This window comes from Myotis daubentonii, chromosome 16, assembly GCF_963259705.1.
Source record: "Myotis daubentonii chromosome 16, mMyoDau2.1, whole genome shotgun sequence".
In the NCBI taxonomy this organism is placed as follows: Eukaryota; Metazoa; Chordata; class Mammalia; order Chiroptera; family Vespertilionidae; genus Myotis; species Myotis daubentonii.
In genome coordinates, this window is record NC_081855.1 from 46029311 (window position 1) to 46048655 (window position 19345).

The 19345-nt window shown below is 60.6% G+C and overlaps 1 protein-coding gene across 1 annotated transcript; it reads left to right on the plus strand.

Annotated features, from left to right (window-relative positions):
* The first annotated feature begins 1907 nt into the window (after positions 1 to 1907).
* PPP1R9B (protein phosphatase 1 regulatory subunit 9B) lies at positions 1908 to 18553 on the plus strand. The gene is made up of 10 exons (XM_059670661.1): positions 1908 to 3813; positions 7673 to 7805; positions 9280 to 9400; positions 11605 to 11709; positions 12712 to 12847; positions 13261 to 13413; positions 13536 to 13589; positions 16212 to 16441; positions 16740 to 16836; positions 17013 to 18553. Exons 1-10 carry the CDS (start codon positions 2434 to 2436, stop codon positions 17064 to 17066), a joined length of 2463 nt encoding a protein of 820 aa, XP_059526644.1. The 5' UTR covers positions 1908 to 2433; the 3' UTR covers positions 17067 to 18553.
* Positions 18554 to 19345: the final 792 nt, after the last annotated feature.

Genomic DNA, 19345 nt, shown 5'->3' on the forward strand with positions numbered 1-19345 from the left:
CGCTGCCCTATGCCAGGCCAAAGTGTCAAATCGGGGAGGGGAAAGTTTCCTGGCCAGCTGGGCAAAGAAGAGGCAGGTGGCCTTGGAAAGCCTGAGGTCTGGGTTCATTCCCGGCTCCAGCTCGGAACCCAAATCTTCCTTCTCACTTAGTCTGAGGCTCGCCAGCCTCACGGTCCAGTCCTGCGGTTCCTGGCCCCTCCCTGTCCCGATATCCAGGGTTCCCAGGCGGCTTCCCACACCCCCTCCCCCACGCTCTTGCACACGTGCTAACCGGTTTCCATCCCGCAAAACCCTCGCACACACACCTACGGTGCAGGGGCGGAAAGGCTCCCTTTGACAGCCCTTCTAGGCAAGGGGGAGGGGGGGATTGGGAAGAGGAGGAAGAGGATGGAAGGGAAGAGGGCGGGGGAGGAGGCCGCAGGAAGGCCCGAGATGCAGGAAGCAGCTGGGAGTGGGGGGAGGCTTTGTGCCTGAGTTGTTCTCTGGGTCCTAGGGTCCACAATGTTCCTCGTTTTCTGGGATCTGTGGAGTGAAGCAGTGCATCTGGGCCTGTCACGGTTAGAGGGCGGACCTCCTCTCCCAGGCCCCGGAGGCTGGAGGCTGGAGGCTGGAGAGGAGTAGAGGGCAACCCCAGGCCCCTTGTTTGCAAGCGGGGGTGGGGGGTGGGTGGGGTGATGTGAGGGAGCATCAAAACATCTTTATGGCCCTGTCGGGTTTGGCTCAGTGGGTAGAGGGTCGGCCTGCAGACTGAAAGGTCCCAGGTTTGATTCCGGTGGGGGGGCAGGGGAGGGGAGGATGTACCTTGGTTGTGGGCACCTCCTCCAGTGGGAGGTGTGCAGGAGGCAGCTGGTCGATATTTTGTTTCTCTCTTATCGATGTTTCTAACTCTCTGTCCCTCTCCCTTCCTCTCTGTAAAAAATAAAAAATATATATTTAAAAAACCCCAAAAAACATCTTTGTGGGGTGCTAAGACAGAGGACGCGCAGGTCACTGCCGCCCTTCGGCCTTCCTCCCCGCACACAGCGGCCAGGATCCTCTTAGAGCAGAGACCCGAACCTGGGCCTCCAGCATCGTTCCTCCAAACGCCTTCCTTTTTGAGAAGGGAGGTGGCCTAGGAGGGGCATGAAGACAGGGACCTGCCGCCTCCCTTCCAGCCTGGGTGCAGAGCAGGCCGGTGACCGGACAACCCCTGCAGACTCCCCCAGGGACAAGGCCCGCTGGCGCTGGCGGGAGAACCATTTCCTTTCTCCAGCCCCTTCCTCCTCCTCCACGAGGCCAGCAACACGGGGCCGAGGTTTCACACCTGGAGGGTGGGTGCCCCAGGCTCCCCGTGGGAGCTTGTTAAAATGCAGATTCCTGGGGCAGGCTGCCGAGCTTCTACTTCACCAAGTTTGGGGAGCCCCCCCCAATATCTGCATTTTTAAACATTTAGGATCCCAGAGCGGTTTTGAGGCTGATGGCCTTGAACATGCCAGGGAGCTCAAAGGCCTTCAGGGAAATACTCGTTGGCCCCTCCCCACTGATCTCTCCTCCGAGGTGGAAAGGGGCGGCACTGAGACCACTGCGGTTGGGTTGCCTCCCCCCAGTATAGAGTGGGGGTGCGGTTCTGTGGGCTGCGATAAGCCGCAGTCGGAGGTTGGGATGGAAGCGTTTAAGCGGACTGGCCAGGGCCTGGGGTCAGCGGAAGGCTGTCGGCGTGCGGCCGGCGTGGGATCGGGAGGGGACGCGTCGGAGTGGAGGGGAAGGGGAGGGCTCACAGGCGCCGGCCCCGGAAATCCGATCCCTCTAGGACCCAGAGGTGCCAGTTCCCCGGCGGCGGCGGCGGCGAGAAGGGCAGCCGCTCGGTCTCCGGCAGCCGCCGCTCGGGCTGAGCCAGAGAAAGACCGAGGCTCGGGGCGCGGGGGGGAGGGAGGGAGGGAGGGTGGCGCGGCGGCGGAACGGCCCGGGCCGGCCGAGTAGCCATGGGCACCGGGGTGCCGGGCCCCCCGAGAGCCAAGGTCCCTGGCCGGGGTGGGGGACACCCGGGCTGCCAGCCCCGCTGACACCGCCTCGGACGATGTGAGCCGGCGCCTCCGCCGCTGCTTCGCGGGCAGGGCGCGCGGTCCCACCGGCCCCGCCGCCGTTTTCCGGATTGGGTTTGGGTTGGGGGCGACCGGACCAGGCCGCTCGAGCTTGGAAGGGGGGCTGGCTGTCTTGGGCAGCTTGATTGGCGGAGACGACCCACACCGGGGCTCGCAGATTTTTTTTTCTCCTTTTTTTTTTTTTTAAGCGGCCTTAACTGTCTCTGGCAGCTTGGTTTTGGGGGAGCCTATAAAAAGGCCTTTCGGGGTTTCTTTTCTCGCGGGGGGAGGGGGCGGTGGTTCCGACTTGGCCAGCCGCCTGTCGGAGGGGGGGAGCAGGGAGCGGGGGCATGCGAGCCCGGCTCCCCCCATCATGATGAAGACGGAGCCGCGGGGGCCCGGGGGTCCCCTCCGGAGCGCCTCCCCGCACCGCAGCGCCTACGAGGCGGGCATCCAGGCGCTCAAGCCGCCCGACGCGCCCGGGCCCGACGAGGCCCCCAAGGCAGCCCACCACAAGAAATATGGCTCCAACGTCCACCGCATCAAAAGTATGTTCCTGCAGATGGGCACCACGGCGGGGCCTCCGGGCGAGGCGGGGGGCGCCGCCGCCGCCGCCGGCCCCACCGAGGCCCCGCGGGCGCCCGAGCGCGGCGTGCGCCTGTCGCTGCCCAGGGCCAGCAGCCTGAACGAGAACGTGGACCACAGCGCCCTGCTCAAGCTGGGCACCAGCGTGTCCGAGCGCGTGAGCCGCTTCGACTCCAAGCCCGCGCCCTCCGCGCAGCCCGCGCCGCCGCCGCACCCGCCGTCCCGGCTGCAGGAGACGCGGAAGCTGTTCGAACGGAGCGCCCCGGCCGCGGGCGGCGACAAGGAGGCGGCGGCGCGGCGGCTGCTGCGGCAGGAGCGCGCCGGCCTGCAGGACCGGAAGCTGGACGTCGTGGTGCGCTTCAACGGCAGCACCGAGGCCCTGGACAAGCTGGACGCCGACGCCGTGTCGCCGACGGTCAGCCAGCTCAGCGCCGTCTTCGAGAAGGCCGACTCCAGGACCGGCCCCCACCGCGGGCCCGGGCCGCCCCGGGCCACGGCCGCCGGGGCGCCCCCGGTCAACTCGAAGCTGGTCAGTAAGCGGTCCCGGGTGTTCCAGCCGCCGCCGCCACCGCCCGCCCCGTCGGGGGATGCCCCCGCCGAGAAAGAGCGCGGCCCCGCCGGGCAGCAGCCCCCGCAGCACCGAGTGGCCCCCGCCCGGCCGCCCCCCAAGCCCCGGGAGGTGCGCAAGATCAAGCCGGTGGAGGTGGAGGAGAGCGGGGAGTCGGAGGCCGAGGCGGCGCCTGGGGAGGTGATCCAGGCGGAGGTGACAGTCCACGCGGCCCTGGAGAATGGCAGCACCCGGGCCGCCGCAGCCAGCCCCGCACCCGAAGAGCAGAAGGCCCCAGGGGCCCCCGAGGAAGAGGCGGCGGCCGCGGGGGCGCCTGAGCGAGGGGTGGGCCATGGCCGGGGCCCGGAGGTGGCCCCGGAGGAGGCGGATGAGTCCAAGAAAGAGGACTTCTCCGAGGCGGACTTGGTGGACGTGAGCGCCTACAGCGGGCTCGGGGAGGACTCCGGGGGCAGTGCCCTGGAGGAGGACGATGAAGACGACGATGAGGATGGGGAGCCCCCCTATGAGCCCGAGTCGGGGTGCATGGAGATCCCGGGGCTGTCGGAGGAAGAGGACCCGGTTCCCAGCCGGAAGATCCATTTCAGCACGGCGCCCATCCAAGTAAGTGACCCCCCTCCCCGCCCCGCCCCGCGCCGCCCCTGCCTGCCACGTGCACGCTGTCGCCCCCACTTTGCCCGTGGAGTTTGGCAGGCTGAGTCAGCCCCTGCCACTCAGCCCCTTCCCAGAAGTTGCCACCCGGAGGGGGAGTGGGGGAGTGCCCCTGTTTGTCAGAAGGGGAGGACTTTCAGGCCCCGAGACAGGGATGGCCTGCCTGGACCTGCCTCAGGTTCCCCTGTCTGCTGCCCCGCCCAGCGCTCCCGCCGCACCCCTCCCTGCCCAGTCCCCCCCGCAAGGGTCCTGGGGCACCTGCTTTCCCTTTCATTCCCAGTCATTCTTCCTCCAGAGGTGCCAGAGGCAAAGGCTTGGGTGTGTGTGTGTGTGTGTGTGTCCCCAGGAGAGCCTCCCCCTATTGGTCCTTACCCAGCTCTGGGCAGGAGGGGGGCAGGGGAGCTTGGAAACACCCTCTGGACTCCCCCTGTGTAGGAGCTGTTTAGGATGTGGGAGGGAGGAGCCAGGAACTCCCCAAAATTAAGGAACAGGGGACCATAGCCCTAACTCCGTCGGTCTTGTATGTAGCCCCCACCCCAGCTTTGCAGAAGTGAAAGAGGGAAGCAGTTCTTTGAGGGTGAGCTGGGCTTGGGTCATGTGACTGGGGGTGGGGGAAGGCCAGTGCTGGGGCCCTCTTTCTAGGGGTCTGGGTGGGCCAGGGGGAAGTGTTGGGTGCCACAGGGAATAGGTACTTGGTGTGGCCCTTGAGGGGGCTATGCCTTCAGCTGGCCAGGGAGGAGGGGGTGGGGCTGGGGACACCCCCCCCCCCCCTCCAGGGGACCTGGCAGCAGCCTGCATGCCTTTGCTCTTGGCTGCTCAATAGGACAGGCTCCCAAGGCCTTGGCAGGCCCTAAACGCTCTTGGCTATGTTCTCTGGTGCCCTGACAGGGATGGGAACTGCCCCTTTGGGAGGTCTCAGTTGGCCCCCTCACCCCCACCACGCTTGGTGATTCTTTATACACGGTGCCAGTGCCCTGAGCTCCTCAGAGCAGTGCTGGTGTGGGGGAGGGGGCATCCCCTGGGGAGACAAGAACCTCAGGCCACCTCCCCCTTTTTTCTACCCCCCACTTCTGACTGGCACATTCAGCCTAGATGGCCCTTTCTCACCACCCCTGGTTCAGCGGCCAGGTCCACTGCATGGGGGTGCCAGGTTCCAGGACTGTTCTTGGCCTGGACCCTGCCCCTCCCCTCCTGAGTCAACCCCTCATCTGTTTGCTTGCAGTTTCCATAACGACTGGTGGACACTGAAGCTGGCCCAGTTTCCTCTCACTTGTCAGAGTATCTTAACCTCTAGCTCTCTCATCAAGGGGCCTGAGAGGTGCTATCCCCACTAGGCCAGCCCCTTCCCCAGCTATGACCTTAAAGTCCTTTCTCAATCCTCTTTCCCTCCTGAAGCCGTGAGATCCTGGAGGGAACTGAGGATTATGGGGTTTCTTGGGATGCTAAGGAAGGGTGGGGGGCACTGAGGAAGTCAGGAACGCCCCCAGCCCCCCACCAGTTCTCTGAGCCGCCTGATCCCCTCAGAGGTGGAATTTGGTCTTTTAGACCTGGGCTTCTGACTGTCTATATTTGACACCTTACCCTGATTTTGGGCTAAAAAATAGCGCATGATTTGGAGCAGTGCTCCCCGACTCCCTGGTGACTGCCGCTGCCTGAGTGTGAGAGCCGGTGGAGTGTGGTCCTGCCTTATTGTGTCTGACTTTTGACCTTGTTGGGATTTCCTCCTCCCCACCCTGGGCAGCGGTCCCCATTTTCCCCTCTCCCTGCCCCCACTCTGCGTGGATGCTCAGTCCAGGGCCTCGTGTCCCGCTGGTGACCCAGTTATTGCCTTTGTGGAGGCTTCTGCTGAGGACAGAGCTCCCAGTTCCAGATTGTCACCTGGGCCCAGGGCTCTCGGAGAGGCTGGGCACCGTGAGGGGTGGTCTGGGCCCTCTGAGCCTGAGGCCTGAGTTTCCTGCAGGACTTCATAGACTGAGAACAGAAGATGAGGGCAGAACCCAGGGCAGGCTGTGAGGGTGTTTTGGAGGTCACTGCTTGTGTTCGTGCGCGCACACACTGTGAGACTGCATCGGGGAGGGGCTTGGTGACCCAGGCCACCACAAAGACGGTGATGAAGGGACCCTGACTCAGAGGCAAAAGTGGGCCAAACCCAGTTTGCCCGGTCTCAGCTCACACCAGCTCCTGTCCTAGGGCCTGGGACACGTGTGCAATGAGGACAAAGTCACAGGCGACCCGCCCACCAGAGCCCAGCTGGGCACCCTCTCATCCTGCCCTACCACTGGCTAACCCAGGGCAGCGGACCTGGCATTTGCACCCTGTGCAGACTGGGTCGCCCTCCCTCCAGGGGGCTTGGAGGCTGCTGGCCAGGTGTCATGAGGGCAGTCCAACGGCCTGCTGCACGATGACGAGCGTTAAGGGCCTGAGCTTGAGTTTCTCTGATGCTGTGAAACTGAGGGCAATGAGTTGCGTGGCCACATAGCTCCCCTTCCCCAGCCATGCTCCCAGGCTCACCCTGGGAGTGAGCCTCTGGGCTTGGGGGCATGGGCACAGGAGCCCAAACTAAAGCTGGGACCCCAGAGTGCTGCCTGCCCTGTGCTCCTGGGACACTGTACAGGAGGAGAGGGGCCCGGCAGGTTCTCGGGGAAGGCAGTGCCCCACTCCAGCTCCTCAGGCCCAGTCATCTGACAGAGCTGCGCCCACCCATTCTCGCCCCCACTAAGCTCCAAGTGGTGCCAACCTGTCGCTGCAGGCAGTGAAGCAGGAACAAGTCATGATACCCCAAATGGTGCTCATTAACCTCCCACTGGGGGCTCCCCTGCCTGGGCCCACAATCAGGCACTCCCACAGCCCCTGCCCTATCTTCTGTTCCTGGGAGGAGGGTCGGGCTGGGGGACCCCCCCCACTTTGTGCTGAGAGATTTGGGAAGAGGAGGACAGCAGAGGGGCACAGGGGACAAGGCAGAGCTGAGCTGGCCTTGGGGCCACCGCGAAGGCTGGGTTTGCTTGTCTCATCGAGGCCCAGTGCACTGGAGACAGGGCCAGCCTCAGAGAGCAGTGGTCCTACCTAGAGGGAGACTGAGGCCTGCAGGCAAGGCCATAGGTGTTCTCTCTGCTCCTACCATCTGAGGGGCACCTTAGGTGGAGGGCCTGCCCTTCCCCCATGAGGGTGGAGGTGGCCATTCCTGCCTCCCTCCCCCACCCTGGCCTCAACTTCAGGTTCAGGTCAGCCCTGTCCTCTCCATCTCTGTGTCTCCTGCTCCCCTCCCCCTCCCTGCATCTCACACCGCTCCCTCCTCTCTCCCCATCTGGCATCCTCCAGCATCTCCATTCTTTCTCCCCTCCGCCTCTTTCCCTCGCCTGCTCAGCCTGTTCCTTCTGCTGTCCTGCCCCCTGTGTCCATGTCTGTATCTGCCCTCGCCTCGGTCTGGCTCTCCCTCACCTCTTACTCGCTATTTGCCCCTGTCTGTTGGTCGTTCTCTGTCCTGGGGACCTGGGTTCCTGAGTCGGGCAGTTTGTCCAGCATGGCCCTTCTTTTGCTTCTCCTGTCGGCCATGCTTACACTGTTGGGGCTGCAGAAGAGAATCGTGGTGTGGACTGGGCTAGGCTGTGGCCCTTTCTCTCCCATGGACTCCACAACTAGAAGGGCCTTCACTCCAAGCTGGGCTTATCCTGGGCTGGGGGAGACCTTCACCTGTCTAGGGGGTGGAGAAGGCCTCTGGTAGGAGGGGAGCATCGGTGGGTGGCACAGCCTGCCCTCTTGGCATCCCCAAGCCAGTTCTGTCCTTGCCCTCTGACCAGTGTCCCCTCCCCAGGTGTTCAGCACCTACTCCAACGAGGACTACGATCGTCGCAACGAGGACGTGGACCCCATGGCGGCCTCAGCGGAGTATGAGCTGGAGAAGCGGGTGGAGCGGTTGGAGCTGTTCCCTGTGGAGCTGGAGAAGGGTGAGCGGCCAGGCCTGGCCACGTGGGTCTCCTCTCGGGTGCCAGCTTCTGCCCGGGGCCCCTGTCAGCAACCCACAGCCACACGGACTCCAGTCTAGCCCCAGGCTCCCACCACCAGTGCTGTGTGCTCCTTCAGTCGCCAGGCTCCCGAGGGCACGGTGGGGGCTGTCCTGGGCTGTGTGCTGGCCAGACATGATGGGAGACCTAAGGGGGCGGCAGACATGGTGGGACAGTCACATCTAACTACGCCCTTAGGCGCTGTAATAGGTGCTGGGGAAGCCCGGAGGGGCTGAAATAACGGCGTTTTACAGGAGACCTGACCAGACTTGGGATGGGGGTTCCCCAAGGAAGTGATGTTTGAGTTGGGCTCTGAAAAGGAGTTCAGGGGAGTTTTGGGGGAAGAGAGAAGGCGGGCTTGGCTGGATTTGGACAGTGAGGGGAAGAAGGGCGTGCAAGCAAGGCCTCGAGACCATGTGAAGGACACTGCCTTTTCCCTAAGATGGACTGGTGTGGGAGAGGTATTCCAGAAAGACCTCTCCAGGCCCTAGCCGGTTTGGCTCAGTGGATAGAGCATCAGCCTGCAGACCTAAGGGTCCTGGGTTTGATTTCAGTCAAGAGCATGTACCTCCTCCCCGGCCCAGCTGCACACAGGAGGCAACCAATTGGTGTGTTTCTCTCACATCGATATTTTTCTCTGTCTTTTCCTCTCTCTTCCACTCTCTCTAAAAATCAAATGGAAAATATCCTCAGGTGAGGATTCAAAAAAGAAAGCCCACTCCAGGCTGTGCTTTGGGGAGAAGGATCCTAGGACGACTGGTGTGGACAAGATGGTGGCCGTGCGGGAGGGAAGTGGGTGGCCTGAGAGGTCCTGGGGAGGCAGATCTTTAGGGTCTGGTGGTGGTTTGGCTTGGGCAAAGGCTGTGAGGGGGAGGGAGGAATCCAGGTGACTCCCAGGCCCCAGGAGGGAGTGGCAGACAGGAAGAGCCAGTTTGTGGGGGAAGACCATGAGTTGGGATGTCAGAGGCCCGCGGGAGGGGCGGTGCAGCTGGGAGAGAAGAGCGGGAAGTCTTTGAAGCTGTGAGTATGGATGAGATTGCTTAAAGAAGAGTGAGCCCATTGCCGCCACCCGACTCCATCCGCATCCCCCACACACCCTCGTGTGCACACACGGTAGCCTCTGGCCCGCCCATGAGGGTCACCCTCATCAGGCCCCGCTGCCCATCCATTCTGTGGTGGACAGAGGGCAGGGAGTGACCCAAGAGCATCCTAGTCGACTTGGCAAAGACAGGGTGGACAAAACTGCACCCCTTCCCCAGTTGTGGGACACTCCCAAGCGTGGAGGGGGGCCATGCCCCAGAGTGAGGGCTGGGGATGGGGTGCATCTCTCACGTTGTCCCCTGCAAGCCCTGAGCTAGACCCCCTTGTTCCTCCTTCTCCATGGCCCCCCAGCATCTCACTGCCCTCTGCTCCACAGACTCCGAGGGCCTGGGCATCAGCATCATCGGCATGGGGGCCGGGGCAGACATGGGCCTGGAGAAGCTGGGCATCTTCGTCAAGACTGTGACTGAGGGCGGTGCAGCCCACCGGGATGGCAGGTACCGCCTCTCCCTCTCGTCCTCTGTAGGTGGGTCACTGAGCCAGGCTGGGCTCAGATGGTGGTGGAGCAACACTGTGCCAGGTGCTGGTCGAGGCCTGGGGCCACAGCATGAACTTGCATTCTAGGGGGGGCTGAGGATGAGGGCTGGTTTGGGTGTCTGACTGTGTGTGGGGGGGGGGGCCAGGGTAGGGAGAGCATGAGCATGGAGACTGTGTGCCTGGTGGAGTATGTTTGAGCATTCCCTCCTTCATTCCTCAAATATCTGATTCCTGACTCTGTCCTGGGGCTGGTGCCAGGCCCCGGGGAGTCAGTGATGAGATACTTGCCCTTAGGAATCATGTGGGTGGTGTGGTGTGGTGTGGTGTGGTGTGGTGTGGTGTGGTGTGGTGAGGCAGACATTCAAGTGGACACAGAAAATGGTGAAATGGAGGAAAAATACAGGGCGCCATGAAGGCATAAAAAGGAGGGCTTGGCCTCCCACCCAAGTGAGGCTACGACCTTAAATTTCCTTTGGTACCAGGCAGCTCAGTACAACTGCCCAAGGGTAGCTGCTACACCCTCTTTGGGAAAGCAATTTGGCAATATTTACCAAAGCCTTAAGGAAGTAATCCTAAATGCAGAAAGGCTTTCTGCATGAAGATGCCCATCACAGTATCTATAGAAAAATAAAAAGTCATGTCTGTACAGCAGCAGCACGCCCAGATAGAGTATGGTGCTTCCCTCCTGATGAGATAACTTTGTTTACAATGAGCAACGTGGGGATATGTCCAGTGACAAAATGTAGGATGCACATTGTAAATAAAATCTGATCATCAGCCCTGAATTAAAAAAAGGGGGGGAGGGGGACTTGATCTCTCTGGGTATCAGGGAAGGCTTCTTGGAGGAAGTGACATTGCAGCTGAGACCTGAAGGATGAGCAGAAGTTAACTAGGCTAAAAAGGAGTATTAGGTGCAGGCAGGGGACCAAAAGCAGGCAGTTATGGCTGGAGCCTAGAGAACAGAGGGGATCCAGGTGTGTGGTGTGGCTAGAAAGACGGTGCAGAGGAAACTGCTCCTTCCGTGTGTCATGTGTGCCTGTGTTTTGATATCTGAGCTAGAGGGGGTATCTGTGGGTCAGAAGGTTCTGGAAGGACCTCCTGGAGTCCTGGGAAGCCCAGTGGCCCTTCTGTGGACAGCTCCACTGTATGTGTCTTGCAGCAGGGAAGTGGGAAGGGCTCAGGGCACCCCGGGGTTGTAAGTGGGAGGTTGACATCAAGGGTGCCTTGTGGTGGTACCTCCAACGCAGATGCCTTTCATGTGACAGAGGTGAGTGGGTATCCCCGTGAGGGCTAATGACTTTGGGGTCATGTTGCTAGAGGTGGGTTGCCTCCATCAGAGGCCTTTTGCCCACTGCAACCCAGGTGGCATGGGGGGGAGGGGCAGAGAAGAGGAAGAGGATAGTCCCTGCTCTTTCACTTACCTCCTCATTGGGACTTTCCAGAACCCTTCCTGTGGTCACCTGGTTGGCAGTTTGGGGAGTGTGTGCATGGGAGAGAGTGTCCACAGGCTCGTACCCACATGTGAGGCATGTGAAGTGTTTACAATAGGCTGCGTCCTCCCTTTCCTCATTGGAGCTCTGTGAGAAGGCTTGGGGCTCGAGGGAGGTCCCCTCATTCCATCCCTCTCAGCAGGCCATGCTGGACCACCCCCATCTCTCCCCTTGTGAGGAGAACAGGCTTCATTCAGATGCACAGCTGGACTGTTGGGGGTTGTGCACCAGTGTCAGGGTGAGAGGACCCTGTGGTACAGAGTGTGAACATGAGTGTGTGGGGCAGGAAGGAAATCTTCAGACCAGGTCTCTGCAGACTTGTATGTGTAAGAGGGCTGTGGGCCTTGCCACTGTGCGTGGCGGGTGTGATCTCTGGTGGACGTCACACTGCTCTGTCGGGTGAGGCAGGAGGAGACACGGGTGTGATTGTCATGGGAAGGGAGCTTGACGCTGCTCCTGTTCCCGGGCACCTATGTGCTTTGCTTGCTCAGGTCACTGCCCACACAGTGGGTCTGGCTGCTACCTGATCCTCAGGCCTCATGCATTTTATGCAGGTAGACAAAGTACCAGGTCCCTGTGGGGACTGAGCCTTGAGTTTCTAATGGGAAGGGGCCACCTCTACCCTAGCTCCACAGGTCCCCTCATGATGCCCTAACCAGTGTCACCTCCCCTAGGATCCAGGTGAACGACCTCCTGGTGGAGGTGGACGGAACCAGTCTGGTGGGAGTGACCCAGAGCTTTGCAGCCTCCGTGCTCCGGAACACCAAGGGCCGCGTGCGGTGAGGGCCGGGCGGGTGGGGTAGGTGGAGACTGGGAGCAGGCAGGAGGCTCGGCCTTCATCCGGCCACTCTGCCCATTTGCCCACACAGTTAAGATTCTGCGTGACCCAACTTACAGAGGAGGTCCCACTGCGTCCCTGCCTGAAGGAATTGCTGTGCCCATATCCCTTGCCTCAAGCCTACCTTCCCATCCTGAGCCCGTGACCGCTGCTGGCCACCAGCACTCGGGCTCCAAGGCCCGCTGTCCACCGCACCTCCAAACTGGCCTCTTGGGCTCATTCTCCCCCTGCCTGTCCAGGCTCATTCATTGGAAAACCAAGATGTACAGGGAGGATGCCATGCAGACTGAAAGGACTTTTCTCCCTGAGCCTGTCAGTGAAGGGGATTGTGCTAGAAGCTCCCTGTGTCTCTCTCTGGCAAAACATTCAGGGATCACTCCTGCCCCCTCCGAGGGGCACTGCCCCCAGGAAAGGGTGGTGGAGAGAAACAGGATGTGGGTGGCCACGGAGAGGAGGGGCTGGTGCCTGGAAGTTCCACTATTTCCTCTCCATCCTAATCTCCAGTCACCATCATCCCGCCCCTTCCTGAAGCTCAGGGCCTTGGAGCCTATACAGTACAAGACAGCCCTCCACAGCCCCTGCCCTGCTGGGGTGGTTCAGGTTCGCCATCCCCTGCCTCGTTTCCTCCCACATGGTGGGGTCAGAGCCCCTACACTGGCAGCTCCTGAACGCACGTCCCCTGCAGCCCAGACTGAAGTTTGGCTGGCATCACCCCTCCCCCAAAACCGGCCAGTGGGCCTTTGCCTCTCCTGGGAAGGAAACTCAATAAGGGCCCCCGGCTCCCCCATTCATTATTAACGTTCTGCAGCCTCTGGGCTCAGCCCTCTCATTTCACCTCCCCTGGGAGGGCCTGGGTGTGGAGAGAGGAGCACCAGCGGGGAGGATGGTGCCGTTCACCCAGCTGAGGACAGAGGCAAAAGGAATGACACTGGTGTCCCTGCAGGTTTATGATTGGCCGGGAGCGGCCCGGTGAGCAGAGCGAGGTGGCTCAGCTAATTCAGCAGACCCTGGAACAGGAGCGATGGCAGCGAGAGATGATGGAGCAGAGATACGCCCAGTATGGGGAGGACGATGAGGAGGTAGGGACTCCTGGCCTGGCTGCCAGCGGCATCGCCCCCTGGTGGCCGGATGGAGCTTTACAGACACCCTCCTCCTCCACCGCTTTCCCAGGCCTTGTGAAGAAGCCGGGAGCACCATTCCCTGTCCTAGGGGAGCCCCCACTCTGAGGGGACAGCACAGCCCCTAGCCCCAGGGGCCATAATCTGAGGAAGGAGACAGCTCCAGGCTGTCTCTTCAGGGGCCTCTCTTATGGGGGGATTGCCCATGCCTTCAGGGGAGACACACACCATGGCCCCAGTCTGATGGGGGCGACATGAACCAGACCCCTAAGGGGCTCCCAGTTTGACGTGGGCTGACTATTGCAGCCTAAGCCCGCCTGTCAGGCCTGCGGAAGGCTGGGATGGGCAGGGCACACGGCCTCCTCTCTCCGCAGACCGGAGAGTACGCCACCGACGAGGAGGAGGAGCTGAGCCCCACGTTCCCAGGCGGCGAGATGGCCATCGAGGTGTTCGAGTTGGCAGAGAACGAGGATGCCTTGTCCCCTGTGGACATGGAGCCCGAGAAGCTGGTGCACAAGTTCAAGGAGGTGGGAGGATGGGGTCCTGGGGGGGAGAGGGGAGGGTAAGGTGGGCCAGCATCCCACCTGCAGCTCTGCCAACCCCCCGCCCCCCGGCCCGTGAACTGATCACCTGCCCCGCTCCCCTGCAGCTCCAGATCAAGCATGCTGTGACTGAGGCAGAGATCCAGCAGCTGAAAAGAAAGGTGAGGGGAGTGTGTGGAGGGGGGAGGAACAGGGTCTGAGGGCTAGAGGGATGACCCCCCACCCCACACCTGCACACTGACACTTGCCTACCTTCCTCTACCCACAAGCACGTATAGGGCAAGCTGTCCTTAGGCAAGGGAGGGCAGGGTAAAGAACTCGAGCTCTGGACACGTCTGCCCACCATTCACTTGCTGCTCAGTGCCTCAGTCTTCTCATCTATAAAATGGGGTAATAATAGTGCCAATACCATAGGATCCTTGTGAGGATTAAGTGAGATATCCAGGGAAAGTCCTTAGCGCAGTGTCTGACACATCATAGGTGCTCAGTAAAAGGCTGTACAATCAGCTATTATCCCAAAGCACACTGACTTACATTCTAGATGTCTTCATGTCCATGCTGTCCCACGTGAGTCCTCTACACACAGGGCCAGTGATAGATGCGTACTGCCCAGAGATACTCACAGGCACATGCCAGCCTGGGCCCCGGGCACACAGTACCCACAGAGCCATTCACCAGACACCTACTCTGTGCAGGCAGAACACGGAGATGCTGGACTTACGCTTCACACGTGCATCACCCTGGATGTGTAGACTCCCTTTGCGTTGCTCTAAGACACACAGGCATGGCCATCGCACAGGAGGAGTGTCACAGGACATGTGCCTTCTCACGAGGTGCTGATGCTAACGCTCCCAGATGGTGACACACACGTGACATCCACAGTCACACGTATGCACCGCACACAGACACCCACACAAGCATGTTGGGTGCTAACTCTCGCAGGCATGGAGATGCACAGACTCCAGATGAAAAACTTGTATCGGGCCCCTGCTGGACCAGGACATTAGGAGTTCCAACTCCCGGGGGGCTTTTCGTGTAGTGGGGAGAAGCAGGGGTACACAGCCATGTGGACACGGTACACCGAGGTACACGTGTGTGCACGCCCACATGTGGGTTTACACCCACTGTGCATGGAGAAGGGAGAGTGTGAAGCGGAGCCTGGGAGAGGAGGTTAGATGCTTGCTGGCAGGAGACAAGCTTGAGCTCGGAGGCTGGCTTTGGAGGAGGCCGTGGGCTGTAGCAGCCGTTGCCGTGGGAGATGTGGGAGCAGAGCTGGCTGCCAGGGTGGGCGTAGCTGCAGTGTCCTGACTTCCCCCGAAGGACCCTAGCCTTGGACCTGTGGCCACCTGGGGGCCGCAAGGAGGAAGACCACTGCCTGTGAAGTGGGAGGACACAAGGGTAGGTGGGCAGGACTTGGAAGCCAGCGAACTTAGGAGGCAGGTGCAGGCCAGAGCTGCCCAGCGTATGGCAGAGGGTGCGGAAGGGAAGGCTGGGTTGGAGCTGCATTTCTGAGGTGGAGATGGCAGGCCAGGTTCCTGGGTGGGTGCAGAGCATTAAGGGGCAGGGTAAGTCCAAGGCCTGTTCATGCTCTCAGTCAGTAAACATCTGGCTGCCCGCACTATTCCGGTCCCTGTGATAGGCAGAAGCAGGTTTGGTCCTTGCCCTTGTGCAGCTCCGAGTCTGCGCACCAATGACTGTATCGTTACAGACGGACCTGGGCTTTGTGGGAGAGGACAGACAGGGTTGTGAGCTCTGAAGAGCAGCAGGACCTGATGGGGGTGGGGCGTGGGGCTGTGCTGTTGGAGGTGCTCCAGGAGACTTCTCTGGGGAAGTGACACTCTGAGCAGAGAACCCAAGGGTGAGCTAGTGGGAAATGATGAGGCAAGGGGGAGGGGAGATGGGAACACTCCAGGCAGAGGGAACAGCACGGGCAAACGCTATGTGCCAGGAGGATTTGCAGGAAGGCCTGTGTGGCTGGGGCCTAGAGAGCAAGTGGCATTTGCAGCCAACAAGGTCGGAGGGCAGGCAGGGGCTTGAGGCTGAGCACTGGGGTGATGGTGAGAGAGGATGGCATCTTTGAACAGAGGTGGGCTGGACAGAAAGGAGGCATACCTTTGGGGTCGGAGTGGGGGCCTGGTGCCTGTGAGGAGTTGGAAGTGATGTTAGGCTGGAGCTCAGGACTCAGGGCTCCGAGTGCACAAATGGGGTGTGGGAGGTGAGAGAGAGAACAGAGGCTCCAGGACTGAGCCGTTGGAGACGGGAGGTCTGCACTGGCGTAGCCTGCGAGCTGGGAGAGGGGCCAGGATTGTTCAAGAAGCCACAGAAGCAGGGACTGGTCAATAGGCCAGAGGTGCAGAGGGGACAGAGCGTAGTGGTGACTTTTCCCTGTTCCGCTCTCACATCTACCACCTCACGGTAGCCCTTGTGAGCGTGGCAAGGCAAACATCACTCCCATTTTACAGATTAGAAGACTGAGACTTAAGACAGAAGTTGCCTTGCCCCAAGTCACAGAGCTAATCAGTGACTAACCCAGGCCCCCTGCCTTTGGAGAGCAGGAGTGTGGCGCATTGTCAGGGACTCCAGCTGGGAGCTCTGAGGCCGAGGTCCCACCTCTTCCTTCTCTGGTTTCAGGTCTCAGGTTCAGCCAAATAAGAGTCAGTAGTTAGGGAGCAGTGGGCTCCATATCTGCAGAATCATCCAGAGGTTCTGGCCCAGGGAAAGATGGGGGTGCTCCTGGGCTCCCTCGGGCCCCCACCAACCCAGGGCCATCCTTCCTCTCGCAGCTGCAGAGCCTGGAGCAGGAGAAGGGGCGGTGGCGGGTGGAGAAGGCCCAGCTGGAGCAGAGTGTGGAAGAGAACAAGGAGCGCATGGAGAAGCTGGAGGGCTACTGGGGTGAGGCCCAGAGTCTGTGCCAAGCTGTGGATGAGCACCTGCGGGAGACCCAGGCCCAGTACCAGGCCCTGGAGCGCAAGTACAGCAAGGCCAAGCGCCTCATCAAGGACTACCAGCAGAAGTATGTGGCCGGGGCCTGGGGGGCACTGAGGGGCCTTGGTCGCAGTCCTTCCCCATCCCCAGCTGAGTAGGGAGGTGAGGAGCATAGAAGGTGGAGAGCCCGTGGTGGGGGTACCTGGGCCCGGAATGATGACCAGACCCCAGAGGCTTTGGGAACACCTCGGCCTCCCTGACCTGAGAACAGGGAGAGCGCAGAGCTGCCCAGTAGAGCTGAGGATAGGATTGAGAACCCTGACACTTTCTGGGTGGAAGCCAGGCCACACACCCTTACCCACCATCTGTCCCCCGCTGACCACCAGGGAGATCGAGTTCCTGAAAAAGGAGACGGCACAGCGCCGGGTTCTGGAGGAGTCGGAGCTGGCCAGGAAGGAGGAGATGGACAAGCTCCTGGACAAGGTAGGCCCAGGGTGCCCTGGGGGCAGGGCCTTATGGAGGTAATGGCAGGGAATCCCCCATCGGGCACCCGCTCTGGATCTCAGTCATGCTGCTGGCCGAGAGCTCAGGGCCATGTCCCCACCAGTGGACACAAGGAGTGGGGCCCATGCCTGACCCTTCTCCCCTTTGTTTTCCAGATCTCAGAACTGGAAGGAAACCTGCAAACACTGAGGAATTCCAATTCTACTTAGCAGGAATCTTTCCTTGACCAGACAATAACTAACCCCTCCCACTGTCCTCCCTCCCGTCCTCAATATTTCACCCCACCCCCTACCAGCCTGGGGACAGGTGCCCCGACTCCCCCACCCCTCTGCCCCACCTCCCCCAGCTTCAGGGACCAGAGGGCCCATATCACAGGCCCCATTATGGTGGCCCCGGGCAGACAGGTGGCTGGAAGGATGGCCTTCTTACTTCATGGGGCTGAGGCACAGAGGCCGAGGGATGCTGAGGGCTGGCCTGGGTGGTGGATGGACACAAGGATCTGCAGACCAAACTGCCAGACTTTACAACCTCCAGCCTTTGTCTCTGGACTGGAATGGGGCTGAGGGCTCTCCCAGCATTTCACCACCTGGAGGCTGCTCCCTGCCCACAGGCTCCTTGACTTGAGATTCTACCTTTTTGGCCCCTCCCCTCCCCCATCATTGTGCTGTCTCTGTTTCATTCTGATCCTCCTGGAAGGGGTTGCCTCCACACCTTCTCCCATTCCTGTTTCCCCTCCCAGGAGGGATTGAGTCCACCCCAGAGCCTGGAGGCTGGGCCTGGCCCTGCACTGATGTCTCATGTATCCTTCAGGAAAAGGGGAGTAAGAGTAGGGAGAGGGGGGCAGAAGCCCTCAGTTTCTCCTTGTGCCTCCCACCTGCCCTTCCCTGGTGCCAAATAGCCATAACCTCTTCCTGGAACTGTTCTGTGGCCTCTCGGGTCGTTTCCTGTCCAACCCTGGGAATTCTGGGATGAGAGGAAATCAGCTTTTAGGGGGCTGGCTGCAGAGACCTGGTCTTAGGCAAGAGAAGCATTTCTTACTGAGAGCCAGGCCCTGCCCTGCCCAGGGCCACACATGGAAGCCTTGTACTAACACCAGAGATTCAGCCTCACCCACCCACACCCACACCCACACCCACACCCTTCCAATGTTTTGACTGGAGGGCAACATTTTACTAAACTTTTTGGAGACCAGGGCTGCCCTGCTGACAGCCTGCTTTCTAAGTGAAATTGACTTGTTTCCTCACTTTAACCCCAAATTGGGGCTTGGACCAAGGGAGGTGAGGACCCTCTCAGGTCCCCCTCCCCTTTCAGAATCCATCTCTCATTTTACCCCTCCCTAATGCCCCTGCCCCAGCCTGGGTTTTTGGCTTCTCCTCATCCCCTATAAATAGACCATGCCATCTATCAGTATTTCTTCCCTCTCCCCTCCCTGTCTCCAGACGTTTCCCTACCCCTGAAAGAGCTGGCTGTCTCAGTGGCCTGGCCCATGCACTTCACCTATGCCCTCGCAGACGGAGGGGGCGGGGCCAGGCAGGTGGGGCCGCAGGCGCTTCTGGTTGCTCTGGCCAGTGTCGGTCCCCATCCCGCCCTCTGCAGGACTGCGTCTCTGTATATAATATATATATGTATGTATTGTTTCCGGTTTTGTACGGACCATGCCCTCTGTCAGGTCGTCCCCATAAACGCAGCCCCCAGAGCCTCGCTGCCTGGTTTCTTGATTCACGGGAGGGCGGTGGAGGGAGGACAGGGATGCCCGTCTTGCCCAGTGGTCTCCCACCACCGGTGCTTCTCCGTCCCCGAGTACCTTTCCAAGGAAAGCCCTGGTTCCCAGGCACGCCCTCTCTGCTACTATTGCCCCATCAGCACCCACGCTTTTTTATCCATTCCAACTGGGCAAAGCTGGGTTTCTAGAGAGTTCCTTAGGTGCATCCCATTCCTCTTTTACAAGGCGTTGATGGAATTCCAGGATGGGTTAGATAGGGTCAGATGAACCCCAAGTCCCTCCCTGGAGAAATCCTCTAGCCTGATGGGGATACCCAGCCCCTGCTCTCACAAGGCACCCTGAAGAATCTGAGGTTTCCAGGAGGTGGCAGCTGGGGGTGGGAGGTGACATGTCAGAGCAGTTTTGACCCCAGGGTCATAGAGAACCCCTCTGGGGGCCCACTAGAGAGGCCTTAAATAGTCTTAAGCCTCCTGCTCTGTGCCAGCAGGTCTGGTTGCTAACTCCCCAGCTCTAATATGAATGGGCCTGGGAGTCCAAATGCCAGGGTTCCAGGGACCAACCTTGGTGAAGTCCCAAAGAGGTGAGATCAGGGGGAAGAGGGCTGGACTTGGCCATTTCCAGCGGCAGCCCCACCTTGCTCGGGGCACTGGTGTGTGTGTGTGTGTGAAAACTAAAGCACAAGGCACTGGTGTTCAGTGGCCTGACCCCCCCAAGGAGAGTCTCACATTTCCCTTTGCCCTACGAAGTGCAAGTTCCAACATCAGG

Coding starts and splice junctions, on each gene's coding strand:
- PPP1R9B (XM_059670661.1), top strand. CDS start 2,434: ATGATGAAGACGGAGCCGCGGGGGCCCGGGGGTCCCCTCCGGAGCGCC. Junction 3,814..7,672: donor TCAGCACGGCGCCCATCCAA/GTAAGTGACCCC, acceptor TCCCCTCCCCAG/GTGTTCAGCACCTACTCCAA. Junction 13,590..16,211: donor TCCAGCAGCTGAAAAGAAAG/GTGAGGGGAGTG, acceptor TTCCTCTCGCAG/CTGCAGAGCCTGGAGCAGGA.